Source organism: Arabidopsis lyrata, assembly GCF_000004255.2.
Source record: "Arabidopsis lyrata subsp. lyrata unplaced genomic scaffold ARALYscaffold_8, whole genome shotgun sequence".
Classification (NCBI taxonomy): domain Eukaryota; kingdom Viridiplantae; phylum Streptophyta; class Magnoliopsida; order Brassicales; family Brassicaceae; genus Arabidopsis; species Arabidopsis lyrata.
Genome location: NW_003302548.1, coordinates 18,222,407 through 18,237,913, shown reverse-complemented (window position 1 = coordinate 18,237,913; position 15,507 = coordinate 18,222,407). Strand labels below are relative to the sequence as shown.

Here is a 15,507-nt window from a genome sequence, read left to right as displayed (position 1 = left end):
TTTTATCACAAATGTGTATTATATAGACCAAAATTTTACTTCAAAATATAGACCAAAATTTGTCACTGCGTCTGCATGTATTAGATTAATCTATTGTTTATGAATTTCTCAAAGACGTTCGAGCAAGAACCCCTTGCTTATATTTTGATCAATTCCCTTATACATGCAAAACGACACACAATGCTAACATTATTGGGTCAGTCGTCACTTTATTGGGCCGTTTCTAGCTCATTTATATTGGACATTTGCAAAACGACGGCGTTGGTTTCGTCTATTGCACTGTGAACCACAAAGGTTTTATTTTACTCTTTTTTTTTTTCTTTTTTTTTGGTTGTTGCCATTTTGTTCTTCATATCTTGGAAATATAGAACTTATAATTGGGGTTTTATCTTTTATTACTTATTAGTTTTGGTCATATAAACTTAATTGGAGTTTTAGCTTTTATTTACTCCGTATACTAGCTCCATTCTCCAAATAACTCTGTCTTTCGTTTTATCATGCATCTTTTTTTCATGCATGTTTAATACGTATGTATTTGCTTACGTTTTATTTCTGTGGCATGTGAATACCCAATTTAACAATTTTGAAAACTGAATTGGCATTTCAATAGGAAAAAAATGCTAACCAATACCTTGACGTTAAAACTTAAATAACAATTTAAACAACAATTCATTCAAGGTTCAAGGAATGATTTAAGACGAAGAAAAGTGACAATTTATTGTATTGTCACACGACTCACACCTTATACACATTTTTTATTCTATTAATACTATTATAAAACTAAAACATTTACTATAATGATTGTATATTTACTATAAGAAGCATATTTCTTACCCTGCCGAAGGATTTCCCGAGGCATCAACGGAGAGATGCAAGAAGGTAGAGAGAAACTTCTTTGAGCTGCTCAAGAAGTGTGACGACAAAGGGGAGGGAAGCCGTAGCGGAAGAAAAGTCTTTGGCAACCTTTTTAACAACAAAAAGTCTTTACCAACCTCTCAATTTCGCAGAAGGTTTTTTCAGAAGACATTTTTTTTTGGGGGTTTTTTAAGAGAAGTTTTTGGTGTGTAGTTTCAAAGCTAACTCTCTCTCTCTATTTATAGAGTTTCAAGCCCATATAACTTTAATAAGGAAAAAAAAAAATTAACACACAACTTGTTTTTTTGTGAGTTGTTTTCTTTTGTAAAAGTGTAAGGGGTTTTACTGGAAGAAATTTAGAGTGTGACAAGATACTGATCAAAATCTATTGTTTATGTGTGTGTGTAGAGACGATCAAAGTCTTAACACTTTGACTCTTATTCAAAACCAAAACCAACAATTTTGCCATAGCTTATGGAGTTTAATTACTATGTAAGTCAGCTAAGAAACATTTAGATTCTGAAATATTGTAAGCTAAGCTCTGAGAGTTAACGTGAAGAGGAAGCAACTAAAGCATCTAAGCAGATTTGCAAGTAATCAAAGTCTAATTTGTTCGCCAAGATTTCCGTGTGTAATTCAGATATTTGTAGCACTTTTATCAGTTTATCTTGTGTTAATTCAGTTTGAGAGAGAGATTTATCTATGAACCAAGCTCATGCATGTGTTTGTACTGGGAATCTGTGGCCGAAGTTTATTTACTTCTCATAAGCAAGCAGTTACTCCAACAAGGATGTAAGTCATATTCATATTTTAAGACATGGTCACTTTAAATTATGTATGATGAATGTTTTAAACACACAAAAAACTTGGCCACACACAAAAATACACATAACAACTCTGAACCAAACACCAAAACGCAACTTGATTGACTCCACTCATCAAAATGCAAACGTACCACCAGAAAGATTTAAATATTTACTTTTCTCCATTTATATCTTTGTTAGATATATTTTTGTATCTTCTTATGAAAGCTTGAAACGGCAAAAAGTAAATGAAACACACAAAAATGTTTCCTTATGTATGTTTTATTATAAAAATGTTAAGGTTTTGAATCTCGTGGCACACTTCAGTTTTTAAAAAATCTAAAACATTAATAATTATGTCCCACATCAATTATTATTTTTTTGGTTTTAACGTACCACATACAATACTTTGCCCATGGAAGAAAATTGGGATTATTGTCTATATTGCCATTTTTGGACCAAATCTTTTACCCATGCCATTTTTGATTTGGGCTTGTGGATTTACCATTTTGGACCTCATGCAATGACGTTTTTGCCCTTGTCTTCAACCTTAGGTTATTGCTTGCCGACCACCACCGTCGTGCTCCATCGACGCATCTCCTTCTACTCCATCATCACTTTCAGTTTCAACTCTACTAACATCATCACCTTTGTTTACGATTTACAAAACGTCAACACTATTTTCTTGGATGAATTTAATAATTTTGAATGAAAAAAAGCTAAACCCTAGATAATGACTAGTAAACCCAAGGGCTTCAATAATAAACATAGATTAATCAAAACTTCCAATTTATCTTCAAATCTAAACCAAATCTGAAAACTACAATCACATATTTATGAAAGCTTTGAGTTTTTTTTTTTGTTTTTAAATTTCTCTTGACAAATCAAAACCCAAAGAGAAAGAGATTAGTTTAAAAGCTTTCGTCTTTTGGTCTTGCTTAAACTGGAATTGTCACTAGATCTCGTCATGGAGAAGACTATCAAGAAGCAATCAATTGAAAACAAAAGGAATTCTAATACTTCGGGATCGCTCATGGACGGAACCGGAAGAGAAGCTGCGGTTATGGAGGTGTGCTACAAACGATCTTCAGAGCTCAAGCCCATCTAATTAAACTTCACTGTTCGATTAGGTCCAAGAAAGCAGAATAACAGAGAAGAAGATCAGATTTTGTGACGGCGAGGAAGGGAAGAAAAGCGAAACTTTGGTTTTTATTCTTCACAAGCTGTTTTTTTTTTTGATAAAAACCCAGAATTTTGTGGGCAATTTCGTCTTTTGGAGCAGCTGATAATGGCAAACTCACAAACTGTTGAAAAAAGGTCAAATTCAACAAAGACCACTCCAGAAAATGGCTTTCTCGTAATTGATTCGAAGAAAATTAGAGTGTGACAAGATACTAGAAAAGTCTTAACACTTTGACTCTTATTCAAAACCAAAACCAACAATTTTGCCATAGCTTATGGAGCTTACTTCCTTACTATGGAAGTCAGCTATAAGAAACATTTAGATCCTGAAATATTGTAAGCTAAGCTCTGAGACATAACATGGAAAGGAGGCAACGAAAGCATCCAAGCAGATTTGCAAGTAAAGACTAATTTGTTCGACAAGATTTTCGTGTGTAAGTCATTGGCTAGATATTGAAGCAGTTTTATCAGTTTATCTTGTGAGTTATCTTTGAACCAAGCTCATGCATGTGTTTGTGCTGGGAATCTGTGGCCGAGGTTATATATATATATATATATATACTTTTATGGATTTCTCCCTTCTTCATATCTTCTTTTCACATTCTTTATATTTTATATTTTTACGTTGTTTTAATGATACTCTACCAAGTTCCTTTTATATATACTGTATATTTTTGTGTGAAATGTCATGTTGTAACTTATGTATATATGTATGACGCCAGGGTTGAAAGAAGTCACTGAATTACTAATTAAAGTACCATAGGTAATTGAATCAAGTGTATTTACTTCTCATAAGCAAGCAGTAATTCCAACAAGGAAGCAAAGTCATATTCATATTTTAAGACACATATATGGTCACCCCAAATTATGTATGATGAATGTTTAAAAAAAATAGAAGAACTTGGCCACACACAAACGTACACATAACAACTGTGAACCAAATACCAAAACGCAACTTGCTTGACTCCACTCATCAAAATGCGACGTACCACCAGAGAGATTTAAATATTTTACTTTTCTCCATTTATATCTGTGGTTGAGATATTTTTGTATTTCCTTAATGAATGTGCATGTGTAAAGCTTGAAAAGGCAAAAAGAAAATGAACACAGAACTGTTTCTTTGTGAGATGTTTTGTTGTAAAAAGGTAAGGGTTTTGAATGTGGTGGACACAAGTTGGGGCAAAGATGAAAACTATAAAAGAATGAAAAGAACAAAAAAAATCAAAATAAAAGAAGAAAATATCAAAAGGAAGAACATCATATCCGATAATCATACACATTCATCATTATCATCATATCCTTAGGCATTCTCTAGCTCTTTGCAATCTGAGCCTTGTTTCCATTTGTTAGCAACTCAAATACCTTTAATTACACAAAACAAAATTCAAAATCGAATTCAGTTTTTGGAAACCATGGCTCTAATATTTACACTTGATATCGAAGATGTAACCAACCTGAGTCATGGTTGGTCGTAATATCGGCGATTTTTGAATACAAGGTGTAGCTGTAAGACAAGCCTGTTCATCTGTTGATCGTCGTACTTATCTTGCAATTTTGGATCAACCAACTCCCGTTGGTTACCGGCCTCCATCCCCGGCTTATTATTAATTAATTTGTTCTAACCAATATATGACGATCCGTTCTAATAACCGTAAACTTTTAACTTTCCTCTATTATAATGTCGTTGGGCTTCTTCGTCAAGACATACATAGTTAATAGTGTAATTATACTCATATTTATATTTTAAGACATGGTCACCCCAAATTATGTATGATGACTGTTTTTAAACACAAAAGAACTTGGCTACACACAAAAATACACATAACAACTGTGAACCAAATACCAAAACGCAACTTACTTAACTCCACTCACCAAAATGCAACGTACCACCAGAAATATTTTTAAAATTCAACGATGATCCATCCATACAAATTAGATATATATCTGTTGGAAATTTATGTTTACGAAGATATTGGAAACTGAAAAATTAAAAATTAAATGAAATCAAGTACAAAAAAAAAAAACCTTTTTAGAGGGTTTCTTGTCTATTAGTAAGGCTTATAACGTAGTTAACCGGTGGGTCGTACGTAGTTACAGTTTTAAATGATTCAAAATTGACCACAAACAATAATGATAAAAGTGACTTCACAAAAACACTTTGGTAATTTTCTTAAACATGCTATAAGATATATATTATGGATTCCATCAGTACTTTATACCTTTTCTTGAATTGAAATTTGACATATAATTAAGAAAAACCTCAATTACCGATTGTTTTACGATGTTTACATAATAAGGCCACTCAACAAAATTTTGAGGACATGACCGACAGGACATCGGAAACAACAACATACAATGATACATACAAATTAGATCTGTCGGAAATTTTAATTTCACGAAGATATATTGAAAACATATAGAAAAGAAATTAAATGAAATCAAGTACCAAACAAAAACCCGTTTAACGTGTTTGTTTTTTTAGTAAGGCCTCTCGCCAACGTAGTTACCCGGTGGGTCGTAGTTACAAGTGATGAAAACTCCGGCGCCGTTCTCACAAACCACACGTGCGCATCCGAGCCTTTTGGTGTCACGCCACACCATCTGAGTGTAGTGACCACACATTCCACTTCCGTCACAGGAGTTGGTGTTGTAGTTGTAAGACCTTCCTTCAACGATCCATGACTGCACCGCGAAACCTGGTGCCCAGCTCGAACCGCTTCCCCAGAACAAGTTCTCACCGTATGGGCCGGTCGAATGGGTTAAAGAGCAGTCGTAACGCCTCTGGTTAGCCCACCATTGCGCGTAGCTCGCTAGCTTGCCGTCCCAAACCAATGGATACAAACCTGATAGGAAATGAGATTCATTTCATCAAAGATCAATACAATAACACTATACAAAAAAAAAAAAAAAAAAAAAAAAAACAATAACATTATACAATTAAAAAATAAATACCGCTTAAGTTATACACTAAATGTAAACTTAAAATTAAACAACGAATGAAAACAATGAAAAAAGAAAAAAAAAACCCTACATACATTATCTAAAATTAACCAACATTCATGAATTCTTTTTATTTTGAATTTATAAATATCATACGTAGCAATAATTTTTTTCCTTTAACTGGCGAAACCCGTAATAATTGTGAGAAAAGGGATTTGTTTTTTGTTTTGCGAGTGAAATCAACCATGATTAAAATTGCAATGAAAAAGACTAGAACCTTGACAACGAATATGGTAGATCGTAACAATATTTCTAACAAATAAATACCTAGTCTGGACCGAAGAGCGTTATGTGGATCAAGGAACAGTCTAGCGATTGAGCCAGCGGGTAGAGTAGGTGTAGTAGGAGGCCGATAGACAGGCTTGGGGCTCGGGCTTGGAAGTGGGACTCGTGGCTTAGGGACGTAAGGGGTAGGGGTAACCGGTGGCCTCTGACGGTAATAGTCTGCATGGACTGCTTGGAAAGCAACCAAGAGAAGGGAAATTGTGAAGACAATGACTTGTGTCGTCGAGGAAGTGGTCGCCATGGTTTTGTGGGTGGTGAAGGGAAATTACTTTGGTGAATGATTATTTATAAGTGATGAATTCATGAATTAATTAATGAATTTGGACCTTTAGGATATGTCAACTACAATGTGGCTTCCATGTTCGATTATGGTTACCACTCTTTTATGTTTCCCTTTGGTTAAACGGATTTTAGGTTAATTGATATATAATTGTCAATTAAGGGTTTAATATGATTTTTGACTCTTGTGTATATTAACTTCTTAAATACCATTTAGTTGATTAAGTGATTAGCTATATGAACATTTAATCCTTATTATTCAAAATGATTATAAAGAAAAACTATCCAATTCACTTTAAAATTCAGAATTATATATGTTTTGTTCCTTGCAAAACAGAACTGAGAAGTTTATTTTTAAGAAATAAAAAATGTTTGTCATCTCATGCATACAAGAAGTTGTAATGAATTAAATTAAAATCTTAAGAGTGAAATGAAAATGTATATATAGATCAATGGCGTTGAATGATATTTTAATTGGTTTCTTAATATCTAGTGGCACAGGGATAGAAATGGTCAATTATATTAGAAATTATCGGATATTTGATTCGAGATTACTGAATATAAAAACCTAGCCGGCCTAAAAGGGTTCCCTGAAAGAACATATTATCTAATGGTGTAATTTACAAAATTTATGGTTGTACATTAATTAATACTCATGTGGCTTTTTATTATTCAAAACTATACGCTTGGGTCAAATGTACAAAAGTATTTTACTTTTCTAGTTGAGGAGATTAATCAAATTTTAGCTTACTTTCCTTCCTTGTCATGCCACGTCACTATCAAGTATCAACCACGAGTTGCATCTTTATATGGGCCTATAGAAATGGAAAAAAGACAGGGAAAAGTTACAGGCCCATGATTATTTAGGTCAAATTCAATTAGTAACTAATTAATGATTTTCTGGAAACAAAATTTAGACCGAAGCATTAAAAATCTTGATTTCTTAACAACTCACACTTTTGAAATTTGGAATATTGAAATGGGCAATGATGAAACCGTAAATAGTAAAAGCTACTCGATTGCAAAAAGTATCAAAAACTTGATCAATAAAAACTCTGTATAATGTATTGTGTATAGTATGGACTTCACCATAAAAATGGATCAAAGTTTATTTATAAATCCACGTAACTGTTTTGTATAGAAAGCTCATTCCAGAATAAAATAAAAGCAAGTAGAATTAACGATTTACATAATTATTATCCACAACTCGTTACATTTTAAAAGAAATTATTGAAAAAACCCTTTCACCCCCAACATGCTATAAGCTTATGACCGTAATAAAATACATATTTCATCAATAATCCATTATCCATCCCTATAGTTACACATTTATATGCATGATATAACTTATCAAACACTGTGGTAGCTCATCTGAGCGTAATCTTGAAGCATAACCATTCCTTCAGTCGTCTGATCAAGAACCGAAGCTGATCCCCAAGAACTTGACGACGTCGTTTTCCTCTCTACCTCCACTTCCTCTGACCACCAACTCGAACTGTTCGTTAGCTCAAATTCGTTGCCCACTTGAAACAATTCCTTCGAAACACCTCTGTTCATAAGGTCCATGTTATGATTATCTATTCGAAGGTCCTGCGAAAAACCGAAATTAGGTTGAAATTCGTGAGCAGGGTTTTGGGATTGCTCTACGTTCTCCGAATAGAGAGAAGAAACTCCATTGTTGATCTCAGCTAGCTTCATATTGTTGTGCTGATGATCAACGTTAACTCCTAGGGGGTGGAAGCTTTCTTGAGATGCAAGCTTGGGGTTTTGATTAGGAGTAGTTGTAGTACTCTGCAGCAATGGATGAAGCTTGGGCCACAAGATAGGGTTGTTGTAGAAACTAGAGAAAGGGCTCTGTAGATTCTGAAGCTGCATGTGAAGCTGGAGCCTCTCCAGTGCCGAATTGCTCAGATTCTGAGGACTCTTATTGTGGTTATTGTTATTGAGGTTGTTCTCGGTAGAATCGGTTATTGAGTCTTGACGATTCATTTGTTTCTGTCTTCCAAGAAGTTTCTTCTTCAGTTTTGTGTTCCAGTAATTCTTGATATCATTGTCAGTCCTTCCAGGAAGCTGAGCTGCAATTATGGACCACCTGCATAAATATATCACATTAAGGTTACAACTAAAAGAAAGTTTTTTTTAGAAAAACTATGTATTTAGAATCACTAACCAAGTTCATGTTTAATAGATATAAATGTATAAAGGTTCTTACAACGACACCAAAACAAGAAGAAAGAGACAATATAAACCCTAAATTCTATGAGAGATACCATAGCTTGAAGAAACATGGGCTTGCATGTGTTTCAGCATAATAAGATTCATAGACAAAAGGTAAAAAGACAAGAATCTCAAGTTGAATTTCAACAGAAATCACCTCTAATTCAGAACAAGAAAAACAAAAAAAAATATTAACTAAGAGGTGTTAATTAAGTTAATTAACTTATTATTAATAGAAATCAAGAGAGAGATACAGATCACTGACCGGCTTCCAATGCTAATGTAGAGACTCAAGATGATACTATCTTCCTCCTCAGAAAAACCACCATGTTTGATGTTTGGTCTTAAGTAATTAAGCCATCTCAGTCTGCAACTCTTACCACATCTCTTCAGCCCTATAATTGACACAAATCTCAAAATCAGAACAAAACTTGATCTAATCAAGAGAGTTGTTAACGGGCATCTTTTAATAAACCATGTGAAATCTTAAAAGAAGCTGAATTAGAAATTATAAGATAGTAATAAATTGTAAGCAATTAGTTATGGGATTCGAATTTAAACAAAAGTAGAATTATGACCAATTTTCTGAGGCAGTGCGATCCAGTTGCCACCAGTGCCATATTTGTCGATGTAATCCTTGAGCTTCACATCTTCTTCCGGCGACCATGGCCCTTTCTTCACGTTTGCCTTGTCGCAGCATGGAGCTCTTCCCATTTTCTTACAAATCTTTGTCTTTTCTCGATCTTGTCGTTGTTGTTGTTCTTCCAAGTGTTAATTATGTTTGGTGTGATGATGAAATAATCTAATGCTTAGATGAGATGATATATAAAGACGAGAAAAAGAGGATATTAGTTGATGATTATTATAACAGAAAAAAGTAAATATTAAAAAAATACTATATGAAGTCCTCTCCGCGTTTTAATTTATTTCTCATAATTCAACTTCAACCCTAATTGTATATTTTTCTAACTAGGGTTTTTGCTTTTTCTGCATTTTGGATTAGTTTTCTAACTTTTAATTATATTATTTATTTTGAAAAAGGTAAAAAGTTGTCTCAATTTTAATAATCATTAACGTAAAGAAACACTTGCGTGAAAAATTTGTCCAATTATCACTTTATATATTTTAATTAATAGGTCAAATTAAAGGGCAGGAAACAAACCATCATCTCGATTTGTCGTGACTTGGGTTGAAATGTTCGCTCTACAGCCAATCAAATGTCATTAGTCATTTTAATTTCTGATGTACTTCTTGAATTTGGATAATTTGCTCAATTAAGTTTATAAAAATGGTCTGGATAAGTGAATTTCTATTGAAAAAATATAACTTTTTTTTTCAAACCTTGCACAGTTAATGTATAATGGCCAAAGAGAGAAGAGACTTCATTAAAAAAAAAAAAAAGAGAAACTTCAAATAATAAATATTTTTACTTTCTGTTAACAAAATGATGAACACTGACCCGGCCATTACTACATACCAAATCTCGGTGATAACGAAAAATTGTGTATGTGTGGATTCTCTTGATTAAATATACATCCTAAATTAGCAGAAAATAAGACAGTGATTATGATTATTAAACCTTAGAACTTTAGAATATTACAATGTGATTCCGTAGTTATCCTCAAAATTTCGATTATTACAGTTGCACCCTGTAGTTTTCCATTTAAATCAAAAAAAATTCTCGTTTTATGATTTCTTCTTTTGGTTAAAGATTTATAACATGCCATCAAAATATTCACTTTTCTTTTTTGTTGAAAAGTTAGTAATGCGAAGTCGTTAAAAGATTTTATTATTCTATTTTACATACATTTTTCTTTTTTTATAAAATTCCGGTAGTTCCGTACTTTTATACCAATGGAAACATATAGGCCCATCATTAAATAGTAGAGAGAACCATAAAGGAACAACTTTGTTCAAACACTCAGTCCTCAATTATAGAAAGTGATGTTAGAAGAAGAAGAAGTTTCTAAGAAATTAACCGATCGATGCTATATAAGAAAATGCGTGTGTCGTAAGGAAAAACGTCGATATCGAGAAGACCATTGCAAAATAAATTTGACTTCATCTTAAAGTAAGCATCAATTTCCATGTCTAGGCTGTTTTTAATTTGTCTCCCATTTTTGTTCTAGAAACTCTTGTTCTTTGACTTATAGTCTCTTTTACATAAATATATACACATAGCTAGATATCTATAGTTTAACAATATGGATTACATAGTCTACGCGCAATGGTTGCATTTTCAACTTCGAAGAGAATTGAATAGGAATAAATGATCATTCATGAGTTATATAAAGTGTTTTTTTGCAAAACAACCCTCCAACTTGCCTATATTTGCGACTTTACCTTTTATCTCCGAAATCCAAAAATAATACGCAATATAATCCTTAGTCGATACCATCAAGTTCGTAAACTTTTGACAAATAATATGTCAAATCGAAGTTCTCGCGATGAAGAGTTCAACTCTATTTTTAGACTTTTAAGTTTTAAAAAACTAATGTATGTGACTGGAGAAACGTTTACAATACGTATAAGAGTTATATTGCGTATTATTTTGGATTTGGTATGATTAATCTGCATTTTTCGGAGATAGAAAGTAAAGTTACAAAAATTGGCGAGTTAGAGAATTTTTTTGCACAAAACCTTTATATAAAATATATAATAAATCTGTAAATATTAGAAATTTACGTTTTGAGTCTTATCATTTTTTGATAGCTTATATGATGTATACGTGGATATTCAAAAAATTAAATAGATTTGTATTATCGCCATGTAAGTTGACATTTATATTATCTTAAGGTTTTGCATTCTTATTTTATTACTATAACCATCTACCAAAATATTATATGGAATAGTTTCAAAAGTACTATCAACTAATTCACACATTAAGTTTCTTATCTACCAAATTGTCATTGATCTAAATTCTTCTGCCTCTTTTTGCAAATCAACCGTAGATTTTTAATTACATTGTTAAATATATATATATATATATATATATATATATAGATATTTGTCGGTAAAATGGCCATACGATATATAACAAATTGCTTTGCATGAATCAGGTCAACAGTCATTACTTAAAAAAGATTGTATGGCTTTTCCAACCTTGCAAGAGTTACGTTTTAAAGTAAGTAAGTTTGTATCAATAATAAGTAACGGTGAATGATATAAGGATTTACATGATTGGAGATTTGGAGAGCAAGATAGTTATCTATATCTTGAATTTTTATAGGATTTGCGGATTCAGCATGTCATACAAAATTTAGTTAGCTAAAACCTTATATGCATACGACTCTCCTATATATACGAAATTTTTATTTTACTTTTGATATGTAAAACATATATCGGTTTCGAGGATTTTATTAATGCCGCCAAGGACATCTAATTGTGGAAATTATTTTTTATTTTAAAGAGAAGTTGAAATACAATAATTGATCTGAACAACCAGACAACTTACACTAATTGACCTTGATTTATCACAAATACGTCTTTTGAAAAATTTAATGCATATGTATTCACAAAATAAATTATTTTTAATCAAAAGGATTAATTAGTTACTTAAATAATCAAGTGAGATAAGGAACCACGAGTAGGCAACAAAATAACAAGAGGAAACCATCAAAATTTCATAAAGGAGCAACTAATATTCTGTATAATTTAATAACCCTACAATATAATAAAAGATATTCTGTATAATATAATAAAAGATTGAAGACACCAGGAAATTCAGAACTTTAAATAAAAGCAACGCAAATGTTTCTTGTTGTCCTTTTTCAAAACCCTAGAATCGATGCATTTGACAAATCCCAATCTTTTTTTTTTTTTTTTTTGAACAAACAAATCCCAATCTTTAAGACATTATAATCGAGCTAATTAGTGGTTATATATATGTGTGTATATTGTATATAGTACACACATATGAAACAGAGTTTTAATTGTGTTGGTGATATTTTTAAAAAAATGTCATAAGAGGATAAGCTTCGATAGGTGCGTATTGCTTCTTTAAATTTAATTAAATAATCAATGTTGCTTGATTAATTTCCCAGCTAATCTTTATATATCATATCCCCAAGATTTTCTACAAATCATTGCTAAGTGCTAACAGCTTAATACTGGAATTAACATTCAAATGAGTTATAGATCGTGTTTAATGGGACAAGAACCGTGATTCTTACTAGCTTAATAATGGTTGCTCTCTATGTTTATCATTTTAAAAAGAAAATAATGATTTGAGCAAATATTTACGTTGAGGAAGAAAACCTTCAAATACTGGATCCAACTAAATCTCAAATTCAAAATGTAAAGCCAGATAAGATTTGGGAGATATGTTAGATTAATGGTAATTTAAAAAAGTATATTGTAATACGACAAAATCAATGTTTCATTATTCTAATTTTAAGTTCATTTTAATTGTTATGAGAAGTGGGATTTTTCATTGTAAGATGTTACTTTTCTATATAACATGTTTTTTTTTATTTTATATAACATGATTTTTTTTACGTTGACGTCTAAATTATCACATGACACCATAACAACAATTAAACTTTAAATTCGAAATCCTATTCTTAAACGTTCATGTAATAAATTAGACTCCCACATAAAAGGCATGTTACAAGACAGAATAAATCAGCTTGTAATAGTTAATAAAAAGGTAACGTCGTTTAAATATGTTAAAAAAAAAAAACACAAAAATCATATTAATATTAAATTACTTTATTTTTAATTTGCACATTCTTTTCATTGGATGAAAATACTAGTTAATGTGTATTGTATATACTTCAATATTGTGGTTGATATCAACATGTCATATAGAAGAATTTATATGACATATATAATATAACACAAACCATATCAATAAGAAAATACCACCAAAGTATAGTAATTAATATTAGGATCACAAATATGAGTATACATTACAATTAATATGAAGAAATGTATATAGATTATCCTAAACAAAATGAAAATTAGTGGATTTAAGCTTGATTGGAAAAAATATTAATAATATTTTCACTTATATAATTCATTTTTTTCAAAGTTTTGGTAGTTTTTCCCAACGAATTCAAGATAAAAGATTGAGAGTTTGCCAATTTAATATTATAAACTATAAAGAATCTTTTCTTTTTACCAACAAAAAACTAATCCAAGGAAAAGTGTCACTCATCATTTCATCACGTCACTTGGGTTGACTAACAAAATTACCGTACACAATTTCTTTCCTTAGTAATGAGACGGCAAATGATTGTTCTCTAATACATATATAGAGACATATTTTAGAACTTATATTTGATATGATATATATATATATATATATCTATATTGAATCATATATATGTATATATTTTTGATAAAGGATATACTGAATCATATTGGCTTCAAATCATTTCCAATTGAGGAACAAGAAAATATAAAATACAACACGTGTGGCTGTGTACGTGTGAGTTTGACCATATGAAGGAAACGTCATTAGCGCGTGTTAGGTGTTGCATGAAGAGTTGAAGACTTAAGAGTAAGACGAGGGCATTACTTAAAAACAAAATCATACCATATAGTATATGTTTTTTTTTTTTTTTTTTTTTTCATATAGTATATGTTTGTAGAGACAGAACATTTGTTTATTTGATGGTATCACTTATCTTGACCTTACACTTAAATTACTACTAATACGACTTATCTTCAGAATTCAACCAGTTATTATAACGTACTCAAGCTTATATTATAACGTCCAAATTTCACTTAATTTGCGTGAGTGTTAATTATATAGTTATAATAAGGCATCACTATTGATTGGTACGTGTTTAGTCTTAAAAAAGACTACAAATAAAGTTCCTTTTGTAGTTTATGTTAGCAGAGGTTTTTCAAGGATTTATTTCGAAGGAGACTGCGAAGTTTTAATCAACATCATCAATGGCTTCTCCACAGATATAAACGTTGATGGTCTCTGTCAAGACATTTTCTTTTGGGCAACAAAGTTTCGAGAGATTCGTTTTATTTATGCTAAACGTGTTTGTAATGAAGTAGCTCATCTTTTGGCTAAGAAAGATTGTATAAATAGAATTTTCTTTTCTGGTTGTGTAACACCACCATCTTGGTTGGGAGAACTCTTGTACTTTCAACGTATTCATTCAATATAAAGTTCTTTTGCTGAAAAAAATAAAAAATAAAGTTCCTTTTGTTAAAATTTTCAATTAAATATATAAAAGATAGATACAATGTTTTCCGATCAAAACTGGATTGGCGTTAATTACAAATTTTATTTATTTATTAAGTCCATTGGTCCGATGATTAACACGACATTTTGTATAATTTTCTCATAGCAAATTAAATTGGTAATTAATTGGTTAGAAGGATGTTCTATGTACAAGGAAGATACGACATCGGAGTTGATAATGTCATGCTTTTAATTCTTCTCCTACTTCACTTGCTAATTTTTTAAATGACAAGAAATTAAGAAGATCTTTTGTACTTGCGAGGGGCTGACTTTTCTGTTCATAGATAAGAATATATAATTATTTGTTAAAATTAATTTTAAATAATTATTAATTAAGTATCAAACAAAACATTTTTTAAAGTCAAACCTAATAAGTACTAACTATTTAGAGAGAGATTGAGAGGATTGCAGTCCTGTCACATTTTGTTGCCATCCCTGTAGCAATGAATGTCTTTGGACCCTTTAATCCATTACCTAACCTCATCTCTATATTAACACTAATTTTCTTGGTCTAATTCTGAGTTGGGTTTGTTCGAATCTTGGGATTTTTTGTGACTAGACGACGCCGTTTTACGGAGCTTCTCAAACCACAAGTTTTGCCTATTGGCCACGAAAGATACACACTTTATCGCAATTAAATATTTTGAAGAACAAAAATCTTACTTGTACTAATTAATCTAT

General features: G+C 31.4%; 2 protein-coding genes across 2 annotated transcripts; both read right to left on the bottom strand.

Moving 5' to 3' along the window:
- Window positions 1-5,060: 5,060 nt before the first annotated feature.
- Window positions 5,061-6,534, bottom strand: LOC9300598 (pathogenesis-related protein PR-1). Its single transcript, XM_002864476.2, has 2 exons — window positions 6,108-6,534; window positions 5,061-5,683 (listed from the first exon to the last, which is right to left on the bottom strand). Exons 1-2 carry the CDS (start codon window positions 6,364-6,366, stop codon window positions 5,319-5,321), a joined length of 624 nt encoding a protein of 207 aa, XP_002864522.1. The 5' UTR covers window positions 6,367-6,534; the 3' UTR covers window positions 5,061-5,318.
- Window positions 6,535-7,488: 954 nt separating this feature from the next.
- On the bottom strand, window positions 7,489-9,544 carry LOC9300597 (transcription factor MYB36). The gene is made up of 3 exons (XM_002864475.2): window positions 9,200-9,544; window positions 8,887-9,016; window positions 7,489-8,496 (listed from the first exon to the last, which is right to left on the bottom strand). Exons 1-3 carry the CDS (start codon window positions 9,333-9,335, stop codon window positions 7,755-7,757), a joined length of 1,008 nt encoding a protein of 335 aa, XP_002864521.1. The 5' UTR covers window positions 9,336-9,544; the 3' UTR covers window positions 7,489-7,754.
- Window positions 9,545-15,507: the final 5,963 nt, after the last annotated feature.

Excerpts from the sequence above, each read along its gene's own strand:
- LOC9300598 (XM_002864476.2), bottom strand. The coding sequence starts at position 6,366 with ATGGCGACCACTTCCTCGACGACACAAGTCATTGTCTTCACAATTTCC. Across the intron at positions 5,684-6,107 it reads CGCTCTTCGGTCCAGACTAG|GTTTGTATCCATTGGTTTGG; the intron begins GTATTTATTTGT and ends ATTTCCTATCAG.
- LOC9300597 (XM_002864475.2), bottom strand. The coding sequence starts at position 9,335 with ATGGGAAGAGCTCCATGCTGCGACAAGGCAAACGTGAAGAAAGGGCCA. Across the intron at positions 9,017-9,199 it reads CGCACTGCCTCAGAAAATTG|GGCTGAAGAGATGTGGTAAG; the intron begins GTCATAATTCTA and ends TGTCAATTATAG. Across the intron at positions 8,497-8,886 it reads TACATTAGCATTGGAAGCCG|GTGGTCCATAATTGCAGCTC; the intron begins GTCAGTGATCTG and ends ATATTTATGCAG.